The 18,033-nt window shown below is 35.6% G+C and overlaps 1 protein-coding gene across 10 annotated transcripts in view; it reads left to right on the top strand.

The window, feature by feature from the left end:
* Positions 1 to 18,033, top strand: part of SSBP2 (single stranded DNA binding protein 2) — a 324,480-nt gene that overhangs the window by 283,425 nt on the left and 23,022 nt on the right. For all 10 annotated transcript variants that reach the window (XM_003822253.7, XM_063604176.1, XM_003822255.6 and 7 more), the window contains 3 exons: positions 1,083 to 1,131; positions 13,027 to 13,062; positions 14,930 to 14,984. In XM_003822253.7, the coding sequence (XP_003822301.1) occupies positions 1,083 to 1,131; positions 13,027 to 13,062; positions 14,930 to 14,984 (140 nt within the window). The remainder of the gene's footprint in view (positions 1 to 1,082; positions 1,132 to 13,026; positions 13,063 to 14,929; positions 14,985 to 18,033) is intronic.

Here is an 18,033-nt window from a genome sequence, read left to right on the forward strand (position 1 = left end):
CTTTTTTTTTTTATTAGCTCATCAGCTATCGTTAGTGTTAGTGTATTTTATGTGTAGCCCAAGACAGTTCTTCTTCCAGTGTGGCCCAAGGAAGCCAAAAGATTGGACACTCCTGATTTAGAATTTTAGGTTTAAGGTCTTAGAATCAAGGGATTTTTTTTAATTAAAAATTTTCATTGACTTAGTGATTCAAATGAAGGGGAATTTTAAATGACCCTAATTAGAGGAGACCGACTGACAGTAGTCTGCTTTTCATAAGACAGTCTTTATTCAGGTACACAATTTAGTACTAAAGTATGAGGACAAGAGACCTTTTTGATTTAACTAATTGGGCATTAATTTTACTTTAAAAACTCAGTGTCCTTAGAAGCTGTGGAATACAGAACATTCTCCTTTATACTCTAAAATGAAGTAATATATTGGCATAGATTATCTCCCATTTTTTCTAAGATTTGCTCTGGCCACTATCTGGACTGAAATTATGAGAACAAGAAATGGGATTTCTCATTTAATAGTAACTAAATCATCAGTAGCATTGAAAGATAGATTAATAAATATAAAAGTAATGTGTGATACTCTGTGGTTTTTTTAAAAGGCAACTTTAGATACCTTTTATATATTTTTATTTGCTTATAGCTTAATAAGATCAATCATTTTACATATATTGAAGTTTTACAAATTTTATTTTGAATGAGATACAGGAAGCTCATATTGATATCACAAGGTTATGGTTTATATTTAGTTCATAATACTTTTCACTACAGAAGTGTGTTTTATAATGATTTCAATGTATGTATATATTTACTCCTATGAGCAGTTACCATCTTTATAACAATAACCATTTAATATTAAAATAAAACTGGGCTTTCTAAAAGCAGTTCAATTTGGGAAGAAAACTTTTCTTTTGGGGGACTTAATTAATATAAAAAGCTATTAAAATAAATATAAAGAGAGTAATTTCAGTGCCAAACTAGAACTGCATAATAACTGAATTATAAATGTTATATTTTATGATTTGTCATTGATTATTGTGAAACCTTCAAAGCATAGGTTAAAATTTCATTTATCAAATTGTTTTGTAGGGGTCCAGGTGGTGGTAGACCTTGGCCAAACCCAACAAATGCCAATTCAGTGAGTATATATATATATATATTTTTTAATATTTTGCATTTTGTAACATTTAGCAAAAATCACAAAAACATTTTGCTTTTGAAAGCCTTGCAATTGGTTGTAGTAACCCTTTTTTAAGTAATCATTCAAAAAGAAGTTTAATATAAATTTTAGAAAAATGCATAATTTTTTGAAATTATGTAATTTTCTTTCACTTCAAGGTCTAATGTAAACATGCATTCTATTGTCAACAAGACTTTCAAAAATAAAAATTGAAATAGTGTGACTGAAGTATATACTACAATAGCCTATAAATAGTGATCTGTATCATAAAATGGTTTGATCTTCTAAAATAACTATTAATAATCACTGAGTTGCCAAATACAATCAACCTGTTAGAAGAAGCCAAATTATTATGATTTTATTTGCTATATCAATTACATCTAGGTTTGCTTTCTTGCTGCCCAGAAAGCAAATGCATATTTACCTTGTACCTGTTAGCTAAATTGCCATCCTTGTACATCTCTCTATATACCTGACATCTTGGGAATTTTCCTTATATATTTGTGGCCGTGGTTTGATGGCACTAATATTTATCTCTCTTAATAATGTCACAGAAATATATGCACAGGTTGAAAATTAAGCTATCGATCTTAATATGATTTTAATGTTGTGATCCTGGAGATGTTTTTCCTTCTTGTCTTTGAAACCTTGAGTTCTTCGATATGTGAGAGAAGTCTGCCGTGTACATCTGTGTACTGTGTGCACTGCACAAAGGTTCCCGGGTCAAGAGAGTCAGTAGGAGAATGAAATACAACCTGTGATCCCCTTGTGAAGTCAATGGGCATCTACCCAAAGAGGATGCCTTTTGCTAATATGTACAAAGGTATCTTCATTGGCTAGCAGTGGCCTTAATGTTAAATGAATATGAAACTGATCCAGTGTTTAAGGTTAGGGTATAGGAAGAATCATCCTAAATCCATTGCTGTTTTGAAGCAGGAATCACTTTCAGCTCAAGTAAATAACTGTCATATATTTTTTTAAATGTTAATTCATGTTATCTGCTTTTCTCTTAATTTTAATAGCTACGGTTTGCTAAGTAATTGAAATTATTTGAAGTGAAAAGAACGATGTTGCTTCCATTTGAGTCTTCAGTGTGCTATTTAATTTCAACAAGTCTTTCTTCTAAAATAGTGTTTTGCCAGATTGTGTTGGAATAGAGTACCTTTACACCCTCAAAATTATTTTCGTTTGCTTACATGCTTTACAAGAGTTTACTTCTTACGATCTATTAGCTTCTTACTATTTGACCTAACCAATTCATTCAAGATTTCACTTTAAAATCACACCTGTCTAGCAGGTCAAGATACATTTATTTTAACTTCCTATTTAAATGCCCATAAAAAGAATGCAAGAAAACATTTTTTGTAACAAAGAAAACTCTTCCCAGTGCCAGAATCTGGAAATAATTTCCATTATCTGCATGTCTCATGAAGCTAGATGGAAAAGCACAACCAGTGGCTCACCTTAACTATGGAAACCTTCCCACCTAGAAGCACAAAAACCATTCTCTTATTCCTCATTGTCAGCTCAGCCAGTCATCCCTTTACTGCCATTGCAGGCAGCCAGAGTATAATTCACACCCACCACTACCCACCTTTATAAGTACCTTCTTTTACACACTCATCCAAAGATTATATCTCCCACAAGGCACCTAGGAAGGTGGACAGGGTTTGAGCGGTTGATATTGACAAGGATGTTTCATTGTACCAAGGGGGTATATTATCCAAGTAAACAGTATAGATGAGAGGGGAGCTCTGTGTTCTGATGACTTTTAGTTTTTTAGGTACTCCATCTCTTTAGGATTTCATAGCGCTGGGCACTGTGGGTAGGAGAATACGCTATAACACACTAGCAGTTCTGCATTATTTTAGACCCTGAGAAACATTAGGAATTAGGGAAAAGCTGTACACATCAAACTGCTGTCCACCAGTCTGAAATGGGCATTTGACTAGCACACACATAGGCAAGTAATGGAGTTGAAAGCAGTCTCCTCGATGAATGTATACCAAATGTGCAAACATCTACCCTTACTCAAAGTATGAGAATAGGGAAAAGAAGTGGAGGAGGCCTATCATTCTCTCTTTAGAGAGAGAAAGTAGTCATCATCCTGAGCATCCAAAGGAAAAGTAGGCCTCTGAAAATGACCACTCTAAGAACAAGGGGAAAAAAATCATAGATAACTGACGACTTTCTAGCAAAGACATAGGGCTTCTATGAAACAGAAGCAAAAAGTATTAAGGAGGTATTTTTCCCCAAAAACCATGGATCATTTTGTGGTGACAGCTTATCCAAATTATGTTGAATTCCAAGTTTCTTAGACTTCCTGCCCATATTTAATATTAAAACACTTTTCAGTTTGTACCAATACAGTTAGTCTCTGACTCCTCAAGGCAGCATATTAAAGTAGTTGTTTGTTTTGTTTTTGCTGCTTTCAAATATGTTTTGTTTACTATTTTTTCTTTTAAGTGTTTATTTTGGAATAACTTCAGAGTTAAACATTGCAAGAATACTACAAAGAATTTCCATACACCCTTCACCCACATTCCCAATTGTTAATGTCTTACCACATTTGCTTTATTATTTCCTCTCTCTACATAAACATATTTTTAAACTGTTTAAATTTCCTGAAACTTTATCCCTAAATACTTGCATGTATATTTCCTAAAAAACTAACACATAATTTTTTATAACCCCAGTAAAATGATCAAAATAAGGAAATCAACTCTGATGCAATGCTATTTTCTAATCTACAGATTTTATTCAGATTTCACTAATTGGCTGAATAATCTTTTCAAACAAAAGAAAATCCCAATTTACTTGTTACATTCACTTCGTGTCTCTTTGTCTCCTTTAACTTGGAACAGTTTCTCAGCTTGTTTTTGTTTGGAGCGGGAGGTTGTTTGTTTGTTTTGGCCTTTCTTAACCTTGGAGTTAAAAAACTCCAAGCAAGATTATTTAGAATGTATATAATTTGGTTTTATCTATTTCCTCCTGATTAGATTTAGGTTATATATATTTGTCAGGGATACTACAGAAGTAATTTTGTGGTTTTTGGCCGGGTGCAGTGGCTCACACCTGTAATCCCTGTACTTTGGGAGGCTGAGGCAGGTGGATCACGTGGGTCAGAAGTTCAAGACCAGCCTGGCCAACATGGTGAAACCCCATCTCTACTAAAAATACGAAAAATTAGCCGGGTGTGGTAGCAGGCGCCTATAATTCCAGCTACTCAGGAAGCTGGGCAGGAGAATCACTTGAACCCAGGAGGCGGAGGTTGCAGTGAGCCAAGATCGCGCCATTGCATTCCAGCCTGGGCAACAAGAGTGAAACTCCGTCTCAAAAAAAAAAAAATTTTGTGTTTTTCTCAATGCATCATTTCAGGAGGCACATGATGATTTGTCCCATTATTGTTGATGTTAATTTTGATCATTTAGTTAAGGTGGTGCTTGTCAGGTTTCTCCAGTATAAAATAACTATTTTTCCCCTTGTACTTATTAACTTAGAGACTTACTTTGAATGTACAGTAGGTCTCCTCTTCCTCCTTATACTTTCATCTGCTATTTTGGACATCTATTGATGATTCTTGCCTGAATCACTTTTTTACTTTGTTGGTTGCCAAATGGATATTTTTGAATTCTGTCTTTTCTTCTCCGTTTATTAGTTAGCTAACTATAACAGAGTTGTTTTTTCTTTTCCATTCATATTCATTTATGTATATAAGATGTATTCATGAATTATTTTATTCTGTGGGTTTAGGATGCTAAAATTGTTCAAAGTTTTCCCCTTTAAGTGGGATCACTTAACCTTTTAACATGTCCCCATTTTTCTCTGAGCACATTGAAGCTCTTCTTATATTTTCCCAGTTTTAGCCCTGGAAACAGCCACTTCTTTAAGGAGCTTGGGGTTCTTTTACTGGGTATTGGTATTTAGAACCCACTAGAGTAATACAACTTTTAGGCCCTCTCAACTAACAGAACTAGGAAATATATGTATGTGTATACACACCCACACACGTCTATACCTTTACCTATTTGTATTAAAAACATGAGTGCACACTGATGCTTCCATTTCAGTCCATCCCTACAGGGTTCAGTCTAGCCTTTCTACTTTCCATGTTTATAAGTCACTTCTCTGAAAGTATGAAACCTGTCTGTCTTATCCATAATATATGTATTTATTGCCTAATCTTTGTCCACAATTTTGTCATATAAAAGTGTTTTGGTCAAAAATATTTTTGGCACTCTTTTACATGACAGCAGGAAAAACATTTTTAAGGGCAAACTCATATTTTTAATTCCAAATAAAAGTTACGATTTTAATTTTTAATTTTCTTACCTCTGAGCATTACAGTATTGGTCTCAGATTCTTACTTAGAGGTTTATTTACAAACTCCCTAATTGTACTTTTTCTTTTTTTTTTTTCTTTTTCACAAAGGATTCTGATCTTTGCACAAGTTCTGATCATTATCAAACATTTTACTGAAAATAGACACTTTTGATTACAAGGTCCGGAAAACCAACCAAACTAGACTTATACTGAAAAAGAGTATTACTGGATCATATATCTGAAAAGTCCAGATGTATTTTTGGTTTTGAGCACACTTGGTTCCAAAAGTTTAAATTATGTCATCCTGAGTCCCACCCAAGCCACATGAAAAAAAAAAAAAAGGCAGAAATAGTTTACTAAAGAAAATTAAAGGAATGGATAGTAAAAGAGGGGATAGGCATAAACAACAAAATGTTCAGTATAGCATTATACTCATTAATTCGCTCACTTGTCAGGGGAAAAAGAGGAAACTCCTTTAAGGAAAATATGCATCTATTAATAGTGATTAAGCCTAAAGGAAATATGAACAAATTACTCCAAATAGGCTCTGCTCTATACAAATAGGTGCTCATTTTTTTAAAAAGCACTAAAATAGAATATTTTTAATTTCATGTGGCACAGATAATGTCTTGATATTATCTTCCCTTATTTCTAGTAAACCAGTGCTTGTAAGATAGCTTTAAGCTTCACAGTTGAAGAAAGGCACTTATCTAAAATGTTACAGATCATTTAACAAAATGAAAGTCCTCTAGTTACTTCTCTGCCCTCTACCACAGCACCACAATCATGGGTATTGGGACTCAGAATATTTCAGAATATTTGGATTCTCATCACAGCTTTTGAGTGATCTGTCTAGATTAGCCAGACAGTATGTGTGGCCCTTAATTTTATTCTCTGTCAAATAATAATTCTTCAAATTCTGTGTTTGACTGTCTAATCCTCTAATTTTGCTTATCTTCTACATCTTCATTTTTACCTTTCATTTCATCTTAATGAGTATTTAATGTAAAGTATAGGGTAGGGTTAGAAGGAGGATTTAGGGATAAAGAGAAGGTAGGAGTTTTGAAGGTGATTTCAACTCTTTGAATCCAGGTAGCTGGGAGAATGGGAATAACACAACTGAGCTAGGATCACAGGAAAAGAAGCAGGTGTAGAGGTAGGCAATGAGGTTTGGGGGCTTTGGTTTTTGTTTTTTTTGAACGTTAAATTTGAAATATTTGCAGGACACCTTTGATTCTTCCACAATGCCTAATGCGTATTTCTATCCTTATACTTAACACGTTATAATTAGGATCTGTGATGTTCAGCCTCAGCCAGGTCCTCCCTGATGCTTTACCAGCAGTTTGTTTTTTTCACTCTTCCTTAGCTACTTTTCTTGTCCTCCTCAGTGAATACTATTGCAATTCTTTATTCTCATTCTGCACCTACATTATGTTTGGCCCCTTCTCTATCAGCTAATTGTGTCATATTTTACAGAGGAGAAGAAGAGACCATTAGATTCAAATTTCTTCAGATTCTGCCCTTTGCGTCCAATGTTATCAGACCTTTAGTCACCTTTCTTCCTTCTTACCTCAGAAATAGAAATATATATATATATATTTTCTTTTCAATTCTGACCCTTCTGTCTATTCTCTGTCTCTCTTTTTTATTTTTACTTATTGTTCTATTTTTTTTTTTTTTTTTTGAGATGGAATTTTGCTCTTGTCACCAGGCTGGAGTGCAGTGGCACAATCTCGGCTCACTGCAACCTCCATCTCCCAGGTTCAAGCGATTCTCTTGCCTCAGGCTCCCGAGTAGCTAGGATTACAGGCACTGACCACCATGCCCAGCTAACTTTTGTATTCTTAGTAGAGACAAGGTTTCACCGTGTTGGCCACGCTGGTCTCGAATTCCTGACCTCAGGTGATCCACCCACCTTGGCCTCCCAAATTGCTGGGATTACAGGTGTGAGCCACCACGCCTGTCCCTATCTATCTCTTTGTTCTATTTCTTGTTACTTCTTTGCATATCCTACTCATTCACTCTTTCAAATGAGTCTTTAGTCTACGTCCCTTTCCATTGACTGGAACTTTCCTCTAGTGCCATGCCATGAACAAAATCCCAAGACAAACTGAAGGCCCTAGTTCTCCACTCCTCTAGAGTTGGGAGGGGTTACCAGTACAAAACTTCTCTCAACCCTTCCTCAGTCTCCAGCCACCATCCCATGTCTCCCATACTTCCACTCCCTCACCACCTTCTCCTAGATAATTAATTCCTTGGCCTGTCTTTTTCATCACCATGTGGCAATGAAGTGCCTGTAACATAACAGGTAACGAATGGAAGTTTATTGAATTTACTTCTCAACCCATTTCAGTTCCCATGAAAGTCCTATTCTGAAGGTTATTAGTGACTTTCTACTTACCAACCAAACACAGTGACTTACTTTCTATCCTCATCATACCTAACCTTTGAGATATTTGACTCCTTGGTTTTGTATTAATATCTTTTCTTTTTTTGGTTTAATAATGTTTCTTTAGTTTTCCATATTTTTATTACTTTTTTATTATTTACTTTTAGGTGTATCACAGAAAGGTAAAAAGCTTAAGCCTGACAGCCTTCAAGAATAAACCCAGGGCCAAGTGCAGTGGCTCATGCCTGTAATCCCAGCACTCTGGGAGGCTGAGGCAGGCGGATCACGAGGTCAGGAGATCGAGACCATCCTGGCTAATACAGTGAAACCCCGTCTCTACTAAAAATACAAAAAATTAGCCAGGCGAGGTGGCGGGTGCCTGTAGTCCCAGCTACTTGGGAGGCTGAGGCAGGAGAATGGCGTGAACCTGGGGGGCGGAGCCTGCAGTGAGCCGAGATCACGCCCCTGCACTCCAGCCTGGGCGACGGCAAGACTCCGTCTCAAAAAAAAAAAAAAGATTAAACCCAGTTTAGATATTTCCTAATCACTGCATCTGCTACCTCCTTCTTAAAAATCTAGCTTGCTTGCCTTTTTATATTTTTCCTGATTTTCATCCAGTCACATATCCACCATTCTTTCTCTATCTCTTTTTTTTGGTGGGGTGGGGGGACAGGGTCTCACTCTGTTGCCCAGGCTGGAGTGCAGTGGTGCAAGTGGTGCAGTCTCAGCTCACTGCAACCTCCACCTCCTGTGCTCAAGCAATCCTCCCACCTCAGCCTCCTGAGTACCTGGGACTAGAGGCACATGCCACCATGCTTGGCTAATTTTTTTTTGTTTTTTGTAGAGACAAGGTTTTGCCATATTGCCCAGGTTCATCTCAAACTCCTGGGCTCAAACAGTCCTCCCACCTCAGCCTCCCAAAGTGCTGGGATTACACGTGTGAGCTGCCATGCCTGGTCTCCACCCATTCTTAATTGGCAATATTTTCTAATTACATTTCTTGGCTGCTTTTTTTTTTTTTTTTTTTTTTCATTTTAATGCTACCATGTTGTTTCAACTACCACAAATCTAGTTTAATCCTAGATCAAGTATCTTGTCCAGCACAAAGTAGAAATGTATTCAGTTGAAGCTGTATCCTTAGTCCTGGTCTCTGATACATTCTAGACCTGCATTTCTAAAAGTTTGTTTATCATATCTACCTCAGTGTCTTCTGGTACCTTCAAATCCAATAATCAGACATTTCCCCAAACCTGCCCCACTTCCTGAATTCCCTATGTATAAATGAGTAGCAGCATCATCTACCCAGTCACCACGTTGAAAACCTAGGAATTATCTTAACTTCTTCCTTTCTTCGTCTGCCACACCCAGTTTGTCACCAAGCTCTGCCAAGTACTTTGTGAAATGACCCTCAAATTCTCCTACTCTTGCTTATCTTCATCAGCGCTGCCTATCACTCTTTATCATCTCTTGCCTGGATTTTTTTCCAGTGGTCTTCTAACTTGTATTCATATTCCATGATGCCTCTAGACTTATTTCTCTAAAACATAAATTTAGGGCTAGGTGTGGTGGGTCATGCCTGTAATCCCAGCACTTCAGGAAGCTGAGTCAGGAGGATAGCTTGAGGCCAAGAGTTTGAGACCAGCTTGGAGAAAAAAGTGAGGCTCTGTCTGTACAAAATATTTAAAAATAAAAAAGGATTTTAAAAACATACATTTGAACATGTCTCTATAAAACCCATGACTCCTTATTTCCTACAACATAAATTCATTCATAGTCTGACTGTGCAGCCTCACCCTTTACCACAACCCCCTATAAGCCCCACACTATAGCAGCTATATAACATAGCATAGCATTTCCCAAATAAACCGTGATTTCTTTTCTTTCTTTCTTTGTTTTTTATAGCAGTTCTTCTCTTTGTCTTTCTGATGGGCATCTACTCTCTGTAAGTCCCAGCTGTCCAGCTCAAATATATCTTCTGTACTCTACCTATATTGTTATATTTTATGTCCTTCACACTACTGGTCCTAGGACTAGGAGCCCAAATGCTGATTTTTAATAAAGACATCAAAGACTATGAAGTAGAAACAGCATAAGCCAAAAATAAAGAGCTTGACGGGGCAAAAAATTGAAAGAAATTGAACAACTAGTTGAGATAACATTTGTAAAAGTATTTTTAAATGTTTATTTTATTTAACTGTTTGAAGGAATCATGAAGAAGGAGAAATTAAAAGTATAAAAGGAGGCCAGGCACAGTGGCTCACGCCTGTAAATCCCAACACTTTGGGAGGCCAAGGCAGGTGGATCACCTGAGGTCAGGGGTTCGAGACCCGCCTGGCCAACATGGTGAAACCCCATCTCTACTGAAAATACAAAAATTAGCCGGGCGTGATAGCAGGCACCTGTAATCCCAACTACTTGGGAGTCTGAGGCAGGACAATCGCTTGAACCCAGGAGGCAGAGGTTACAGTGAGCCTAGATCACGCCACTGCACTCCAGCCTGGGCAACAAGAGTGAAACTCCATCTCAAAAAATAAATAAATAGAATACAATAAATAAATAATATAAAAAGAGCAAGGACTTAAGAATGAGATAGTTGGGAAAAGCTACCTTTGGAAATAAAGTTTTTTTTTTTTCCTATCTGGGATATACATGAAAATTTAAATCTATAAATAATAGAATGTTGAGCTGAAAATGAAGGTATAGTAAAAGCACGATAGCTTCAATGTATGACAGGAAGACGAAATATTTACTCAGGATGGTGTAATCACCATGAGTGCCAGCTCACAAGAGTCCATTGTTAAATATTCAGGAATTTCATGAGCTGTTTGTTAAACCACTGTTAGCTTAAAATCTGCCATGTGGGAATATTTACACCACAGTAACTGGCAAATACTATAAATCAGGGCTTTTTTCCCCCCATGAAGTTTACTGGGTTTACTGACACATTACCAGTAAGCTTCAAGGCTTTCATAAAGGCTGAGCCAAAAATGCTTCCAGATATTTGTTAAGATGAGGTAGAAGTTGGAGAGCATGATTACATTTTGGATCTTGTCCACCTTGTTTTGTGTTTCTCTCCAGGAAATCTGTGCATTAAAACAGAAAGGTTGGCTGGCTAGAGGGTGATCAAAGAAATGGAAATTAACAAAGTAGACTTTATGATAATGAATTTAAGACATTGGAGAGAGGAATAAAATGTTGACAGTGCCATGAAGGAGAGGCAGAGGCAATTTAGTTATAAACTAATAGAGAAATAATGTACTAAGTAAACATGGTGGAATTGTGATGCAAGAAAACCCTGGTTGGAATATAGAGTAATTTTTGTAAGTGTCATGAGGAATAAGAAGGATGTCAGGCAAGGGAGTTAGTTGTTCAGTAAAGAGTTCTAGGATATGACCATACTCATAAATGGAGGAGAGGGCAGTATATTGTAAAGTAAAGCAAGGCGGTGAACTGCAAATTCCAAAGATCTAAAGGCTAATTAGATTGTATCTTAAAGTTGCTTAAGAATGATGATAGGCAATATAGAGTGACAGAAGAACATGAGCCAAGTGCTAAAGGCAGAGAGAGATGAAATTGGTCCTAGGAGCCAATAGATAAATTGGTGGTTTGGAAAGGGCAGACTCACATTTAAATAAAGAGAAGTAGGCCCAGCACAGCAGCTCACGCCTATAATCCTGACACTTTGGGAGGTCAAGACAGGTGGATCGCTTGGCTCAGGAGTTTGAGACCAGCGTGGGCAACATAGAAAAACTCCATCTCTACAAAAAATTAAAAATTAGCCAGTGGAGCACACCTTAGTCCCAGCTACTTGTGGGGCCAAGGTAGGAGGATTGCTTGAGCCCAGGAGGTCGAGACTGCAGTGAGCCTTGTTTGTCCCATTGCACTCCAGCCTAGGTGACAAAAAAAGACCTTGTCCCCTCCAAGAAAATGAGAAGCAGAGGATGGATGGTAGGTAGATCATGAACTGAAAGGGACCCAAGAGAGCAAAGTTGTATTCATTCACTAAATGAAGTAAATGTTTGCTGCCATAAAAAAATCTCGGTACTCAGCAGAATTAATTCTAATCCCTAGTGATGCTGAGCACTCTAGCAGTGGCCATCTGCAGTGCTGAATTACTCATAGGCAGACCAAGCAGAGCCTCGGGACATGTGTTGTGTGCTTAAGGCAAAGCAAGAACACCAAATAAGGAGAAAAGCTTTTCAAATAACTTAATATTAAATATTTCCAAAAAAACAAATATTTATCAAGAGGAAATCATAACTTGGTTGTACTTCCTTATACTTACTTTATGGTTTCATATTATTTTTGTGTTTAATTATATGGCAGGTATTGGGATAGATGGTTTAGAATAATACAAGCACTCATCTTTTCACTACTGTAAAGGTCCTATTCTGGCCCTGGCTGTCTGACTTCGAGTAGAGAGTAATCTATTGGTGTTCTTCAGAATAAGACAAAAATATCTCTTATGGATGTACAGAATCTTAATACAAGTTAGCTAGTAAGCTTGTGTGAAAAAAGAAAATATTTGGATTTAACTTTCCCTATTAATATGCATACTCGAGGGCTTACTTTTAAACATAGGTTTTCTGGTTTTTCATTTCTTAAATTATCACAGCAATGTCGTATTAATACCTTCTAATCTCTAGAAAAGAGCTTGGTGAAGAGCTTGATTTGAAGAGAAAAAGGGAGTTTGTTACCCATATGTGATCCTCACAAATTAATAGTCTTTGGAGACTCGTATTAACAAACTTTTTTTGCATAGCTTAGAAATTGTATGTGTAAATACTACTAATTTGAAAAATTCTGGTTTCCCATTTTTAGATACACAAATATATATATTTCTACTTACAGAATAAGTAATTAGTATCATGCAATATGCACAACTTATCTGAAACCAATATATCTTAAAGCAGTTATTCTGTCTAAAATCCTCTTGACTAAAATCTGCCTTCTTTTGTGTAAATCCAAGTTACTATTATTCAGTTTTCCAGTACTTAAACAGATATAAATTTTTTTATCCTTTACTATGCTTTGTGATACATTTTTAAAACTTGACAAAAAATCATGAAATAAATTCATTTTAGGTCAGTGTCCATATTGCTACATGAATCAAAAATTTTTTTGTCCTGTTCGTGTTCCAGATACCATACTCCTCAGCATCTCCTGGGAATTATGTAGTAAGTACATTTGGGTTTGTTTGCTTATAAGAATTGATGTTACATTTTATTTGGGCAATGAAACAGTTGTCCAGATGTTAAGAAGAGCCCCTGTGTATTGGCCAAGAAGTGAACATCTTGAGTTGTTTCATCTGCCAACCTCAGTACATATGTTGATGTTCATTAGTGAAACAGTTATCAATCTGGCCAGAATTGCCCTGAGTACTGTGTTTTACTTCAGCATATGTTTCTGAAAACCAGTACAATACACTCTGTCCAATCATGAAGAGAGTAATCCCCAGTTACACAGTAATATGCTTGAATTTGCGGTTCTCCAGGAGAATAATCTACACCCCAGTCCAACCCTATGCACCACACATAGCATCTAAGAAGACATTAAACTTTCTCCCAATCACAAATGAATTAGATGGCAGAATAATGACTAATAATTTAGAGGAATCATTTCATTTTTTGGTTGTTCTTTGAAATTGAGAACACTTATTTTTATCATTATTACTATTTAGTACACATTAGAATTTTCCAAAAATTCATGTCAATGTGAAGTCAAATTAATAAGTTTTATATGACCTCCTGAGCTTACAAGTGACCTTTTAATCATCATCATCACATTATGATCCTAGCTACATCTCAAAGTCAACATAGAGGAAAATACGTTACACCATTTAGAGGGAAACACCTAACAGAGAAACAAGGATAAAATGGTAACAAGGGAAATCTTTCCCACAGAAATGTTCAGAGGTGGTGGCTAGCTGGAGGGGAAAAAAAGAACACATAAGAAGAAAATCAGTGAGCATTTCACTCTCCATGGAAATAGTATTTTATTAACATAGTGAAAAGCACACACTGCTTTGGACCTGTGAACTTAGTGTTCAGTGTTCATGTAAGCTATAAAACTAAGCAAGTCTTTCTTTGCATTTTCTATGAAATAAAAATGAAAGTAAGAAAATTTATATAAAACCTATTTTTTCTTAAAGCCACTAATGAATAAGGCTGATATATCATTTTATGAAATTATAGACATTTATTTAAAATAAATTTTAAGTTGTGCAAATACAGATATTATTTGAAATAATTGACAGGTCTATAGCCATACCACCCTGAATGTGCCCGATCTCGTCTGAAATAATTGGCAGGCTGTATCTGTACATTCAGAATGAAGTTAAAATTTTGCCATTTAAAAGTTAATTTGATTGCTGTACATAGAGCATCTGAAAAAGCCTACAACCCATTGCCTGAATTATCTATTTTGGTTATCTGAAATTATTGAATTAATTTTAGAATTACCTAATCGCCATTTCAGTTTGATTGTGTAGCTACAGCCTCAATAACCCACAGCATTAGTCAACTTTGCCTCTCATTTCTAATTGATGTGATAGTGGAAGGTACAGTGCTCCAGAAACGTTGCAATTGATGCTGACAGAAGAAAGAAATGACATCAGTGCATTTTTTAAGAATATGAATCAATAAGCAGATATCTTCATTTTTAAAGATATTCTCTAAGCGAATATCATTTTGGCTTTCTATAAAAACTAAAAATACATATGAATTATTTCTGTTTTATGGATTTGTAAAGGCCCTGTTGAATGATTTCTGCTTAACCTCATTATAACTGATATGATTAAGTCATGAATAATGAATTAATGTTACAGGCTCATTGTTTTTGGAAATTTGTCAAAACAGTCTCAACATATTTAAGCTAAATTATGTTTTGTAGAATATTGAAATGATTGTGCATTCAAAGAAAATAAATTAGAGAAAATATATTTCTGCTCTTATTTTCAAATTGGATTATTATAGATATAAGTCTAACTTCTGTTTTTTCTTCTGCAATGCCTTATTTTTACTGAAATTTTGTATAATTATTTAGGGTCCTCCAGGAGGTGGAGGGCCACCAGGAACACCCATCATGCCTAGTCCAGCAGGTATTGTAATCAAACTAGCCACATGGGCATTTGATTATTAGAATAAAATCACAGAATATAGAAATTGTTCATGAAATAAAGTTAGTAGTATTCATGTTCTCACGATAGTTAAAGGAGTAGAGGCAGCATGGTAGGAAGAAATATAGTGTTCTTAAATAAGTATTATCCAGTTAAGCATTTAGAAAATTCCTATGGTGTGAGTGTCAGATTTAATTAGGATGAACACTGTTGATCTATATGAATTGCCCAAAAATGTGTCTAACTTAAAGATTTATTGAGACTGATAAAACTAACCAAATCTTCTACAATTTAGAAAATTTCTGAATAAATAAAACATTAAATACATGGATTCATTAGGTTTAAAATGCCAAATCAGACTCACCACATCTATTATCTTACTAAGATGAATGAAGGATGAAGACGTACTTACAGTATTATTTACCCTACATGTCTATAAGTATTTATTAGTCAGCTAATAAATTCACTATGTAATAATAAAAGTTTTTTATCTTCTAAACTAAAACATACTTCAATGTTTTCATAATCCTTTTATATAATTACTTTAAATAGTTTTATCATTTATTTTTGAGACTTTCACACAGACTATTAAATGTGTCTTGGGGTTGTTAACAGTGGAAGACTAAATTGGCACACCCTTCTTAGAAAATGCTATGATAAAATGTTCAAGAGCCATGAAAAGGTTCATACCATGTGACTCTATACTTCTAATACTAGAAATGACAGAGATACAACCCAAGATTTATGTAGAAGGATGCTCATTTGTTATACTCAAGAGTAAAACAGTAGACACAAACTCATGCCTAATTCAATTTTAGTGGAATTAGTAAATTAATGTTTAAGGTGTAGGTTGGAATATAATAGAGCCATTATAATTATTATCAAAGAATTTGTAATGACATGGAAAAATAAAATCTCATGATTCAATGCAATATAATCACAGTTTCATTTGAAACCGTAACACAAATCTAGAAAGTAGAAAACAAAGAAATAGGCTAAAACTCTATCAGTTATTACTTTGGGATGATTAAGTAGATGGGAAATTTTAATAATTATAAAGTATTTTTGATTATGATGTTTTACTGTTAAACTCATATGTTTTTAACTGGCTTGTTGAAATTAAGATAGAAGCTTGAAATTCAGTATCATTGATCATACCAATACAAATTTTTAATTTTGAGCCCTTTCAATTTAGAAAAATCATAAACTTGATAATTAATACAAAATTTTACTTTGCTTCACTAACTCCTTGGATATTTAATGGTCTGTGTCCTGAAGGCATCTTCATTGAAAATGATACAATTCATCGAAGATAGAATTATATCAACTGATCATCTTGCCCATATTTATGTTCTTATATGGTGAAGTTAATGTTTAATTTATGAAGGTAGCATGTGAATAATAAATGCTTCACTGCAAGACTAAAAAAAAGTTTTTGGAGCAACACTGAACATTGCAGGCAATAAGTAATCTTCCTTTCAAACCAGAAATTGCCTCAAGTACATCTTCCTAGTCTTTTTGCATACTCTTTTATGTGTTCATCCTGTGTCACAGTCACTCCTCTAATACTCAGCCAGCACCCCACCCACAAGAAAGGAGGTCCCAGGAGATCCACTTTATTGTAAAGTTTTTCTGTACATAGAAAGGAGTCAGACATTTTCCAGTAAATACATATATATATATATATATATATATATATTTTTTTTTTTTTTTTTTTCTTTGCTGAGACAGAGTCTCTGTCGCCCAGGCTGGAGTGCAGTGGCACAATCTCAGCTCGCTGCAACCTCAGCCTCCTGGATTCAAGCAATTCTCCTGCTGCAGCCTCCCGAGTAGCTGGGATTACAGGAGTGTGCCACCATGCCCGGCTAATTTTTGTATTTTTAGTAGAGACGGGGTTTCACCATGTTGGCCAGGCTGGTCTGGAACTCCTAACCTCAAGTGATTCACCTGCCTCAGCCTCCCAAAGTGCTGGGATTACAGGTGTGAGCCACCTCGCCCGGCCATAAATACCAATCTTAGCCCTCTCAAATTTTTTCTGTAGCAGATGAAATTATATTCTTGATTAGTCTTTAAAATGATAAATTTCTTTTCTTTGTGCACATTTAAAATATGTAGCCCATCTTCCTTTCACCAAGAGTAAGGCCAATACAGTTGAAAAACCATTTGAAGATTTCCTATGTTTAAAAAGCAATCCAAGATTTTTTAAAGTTAATCTTGTGTGTGATTGAGTTTATTCCAACAGTTAAATCTAAGTTAGCAGTACTTATTGTCTTTAGTACACAAGATGAGTAAGACATGGTCCTTTCCTTCTCTCCATGAGCTTATTATATCCTAGTTGGAAGCAGGAGGAAAGAATAAAGCAGTAAAATATTCCTATAATGGAAGGCAGAACTCAGTGGGAGGGGAGCACTCATGCACTTGGAACTGCCAGGAAAAAACCTCATGGAAGACATAACATTTGAGATAGCCCTTCGATAGTGAGTAGAATTTCAGTGCATAGAGATTGAGAAGGTGTTTGGAGGAAGAAAGAACAAAATCATGGAGGCAGAAAGGTTGGTCACAGGAAAAAACAAGTAGCCTGGGTTGACAGGAGTATAGCATACACAAGGATGTAAAAACAGTTAAGGCCACAAAAGTAGGTTAGGACCTTCCTTAGAATAAACAAATAGGGTCAACCTGAGGTAGGCACTCCAACTTTTTCAACATTATGATATATTCAAATAGATATATTCAAATAAGATACAGTATTTAGATTTATGGGTCATTGTTCACAGCCAACCAATAAATGACATGAGATCTACTCTGTAAGTAATACACACTAAAATAATAAACTTATTAATGTCTAATGAGTAATCACACAGTAAAAGGAAAAGTAATTGCCACTCTGTGGTTACTGCCATGAGAAAGTAAATGATACTTACCTTCTGTCTCAAATCAGTACAAAAATTTTAAACACATCTTTTTCTCAAAATGGGCCTACTGGCGGGGCGCGGTGGCTCACGCCTGTAATCCCAGCACTTTGGGAGGCCAA

Source organism: Pan paniscus, chromosome 4 (genome assembly GCF_029289425.2).
Source record: "Pan paniscus chromosome 4, NHGRI_mPanPan1-v2.0_pri, whole genome shotgun sequence".
NCBI classification, from domain to species: domain Eukaryota; kingdom Metazoa; phylum Chordata; class Mammalia; order Primates; family Hominidae; genus Pan; species Pan paniscus.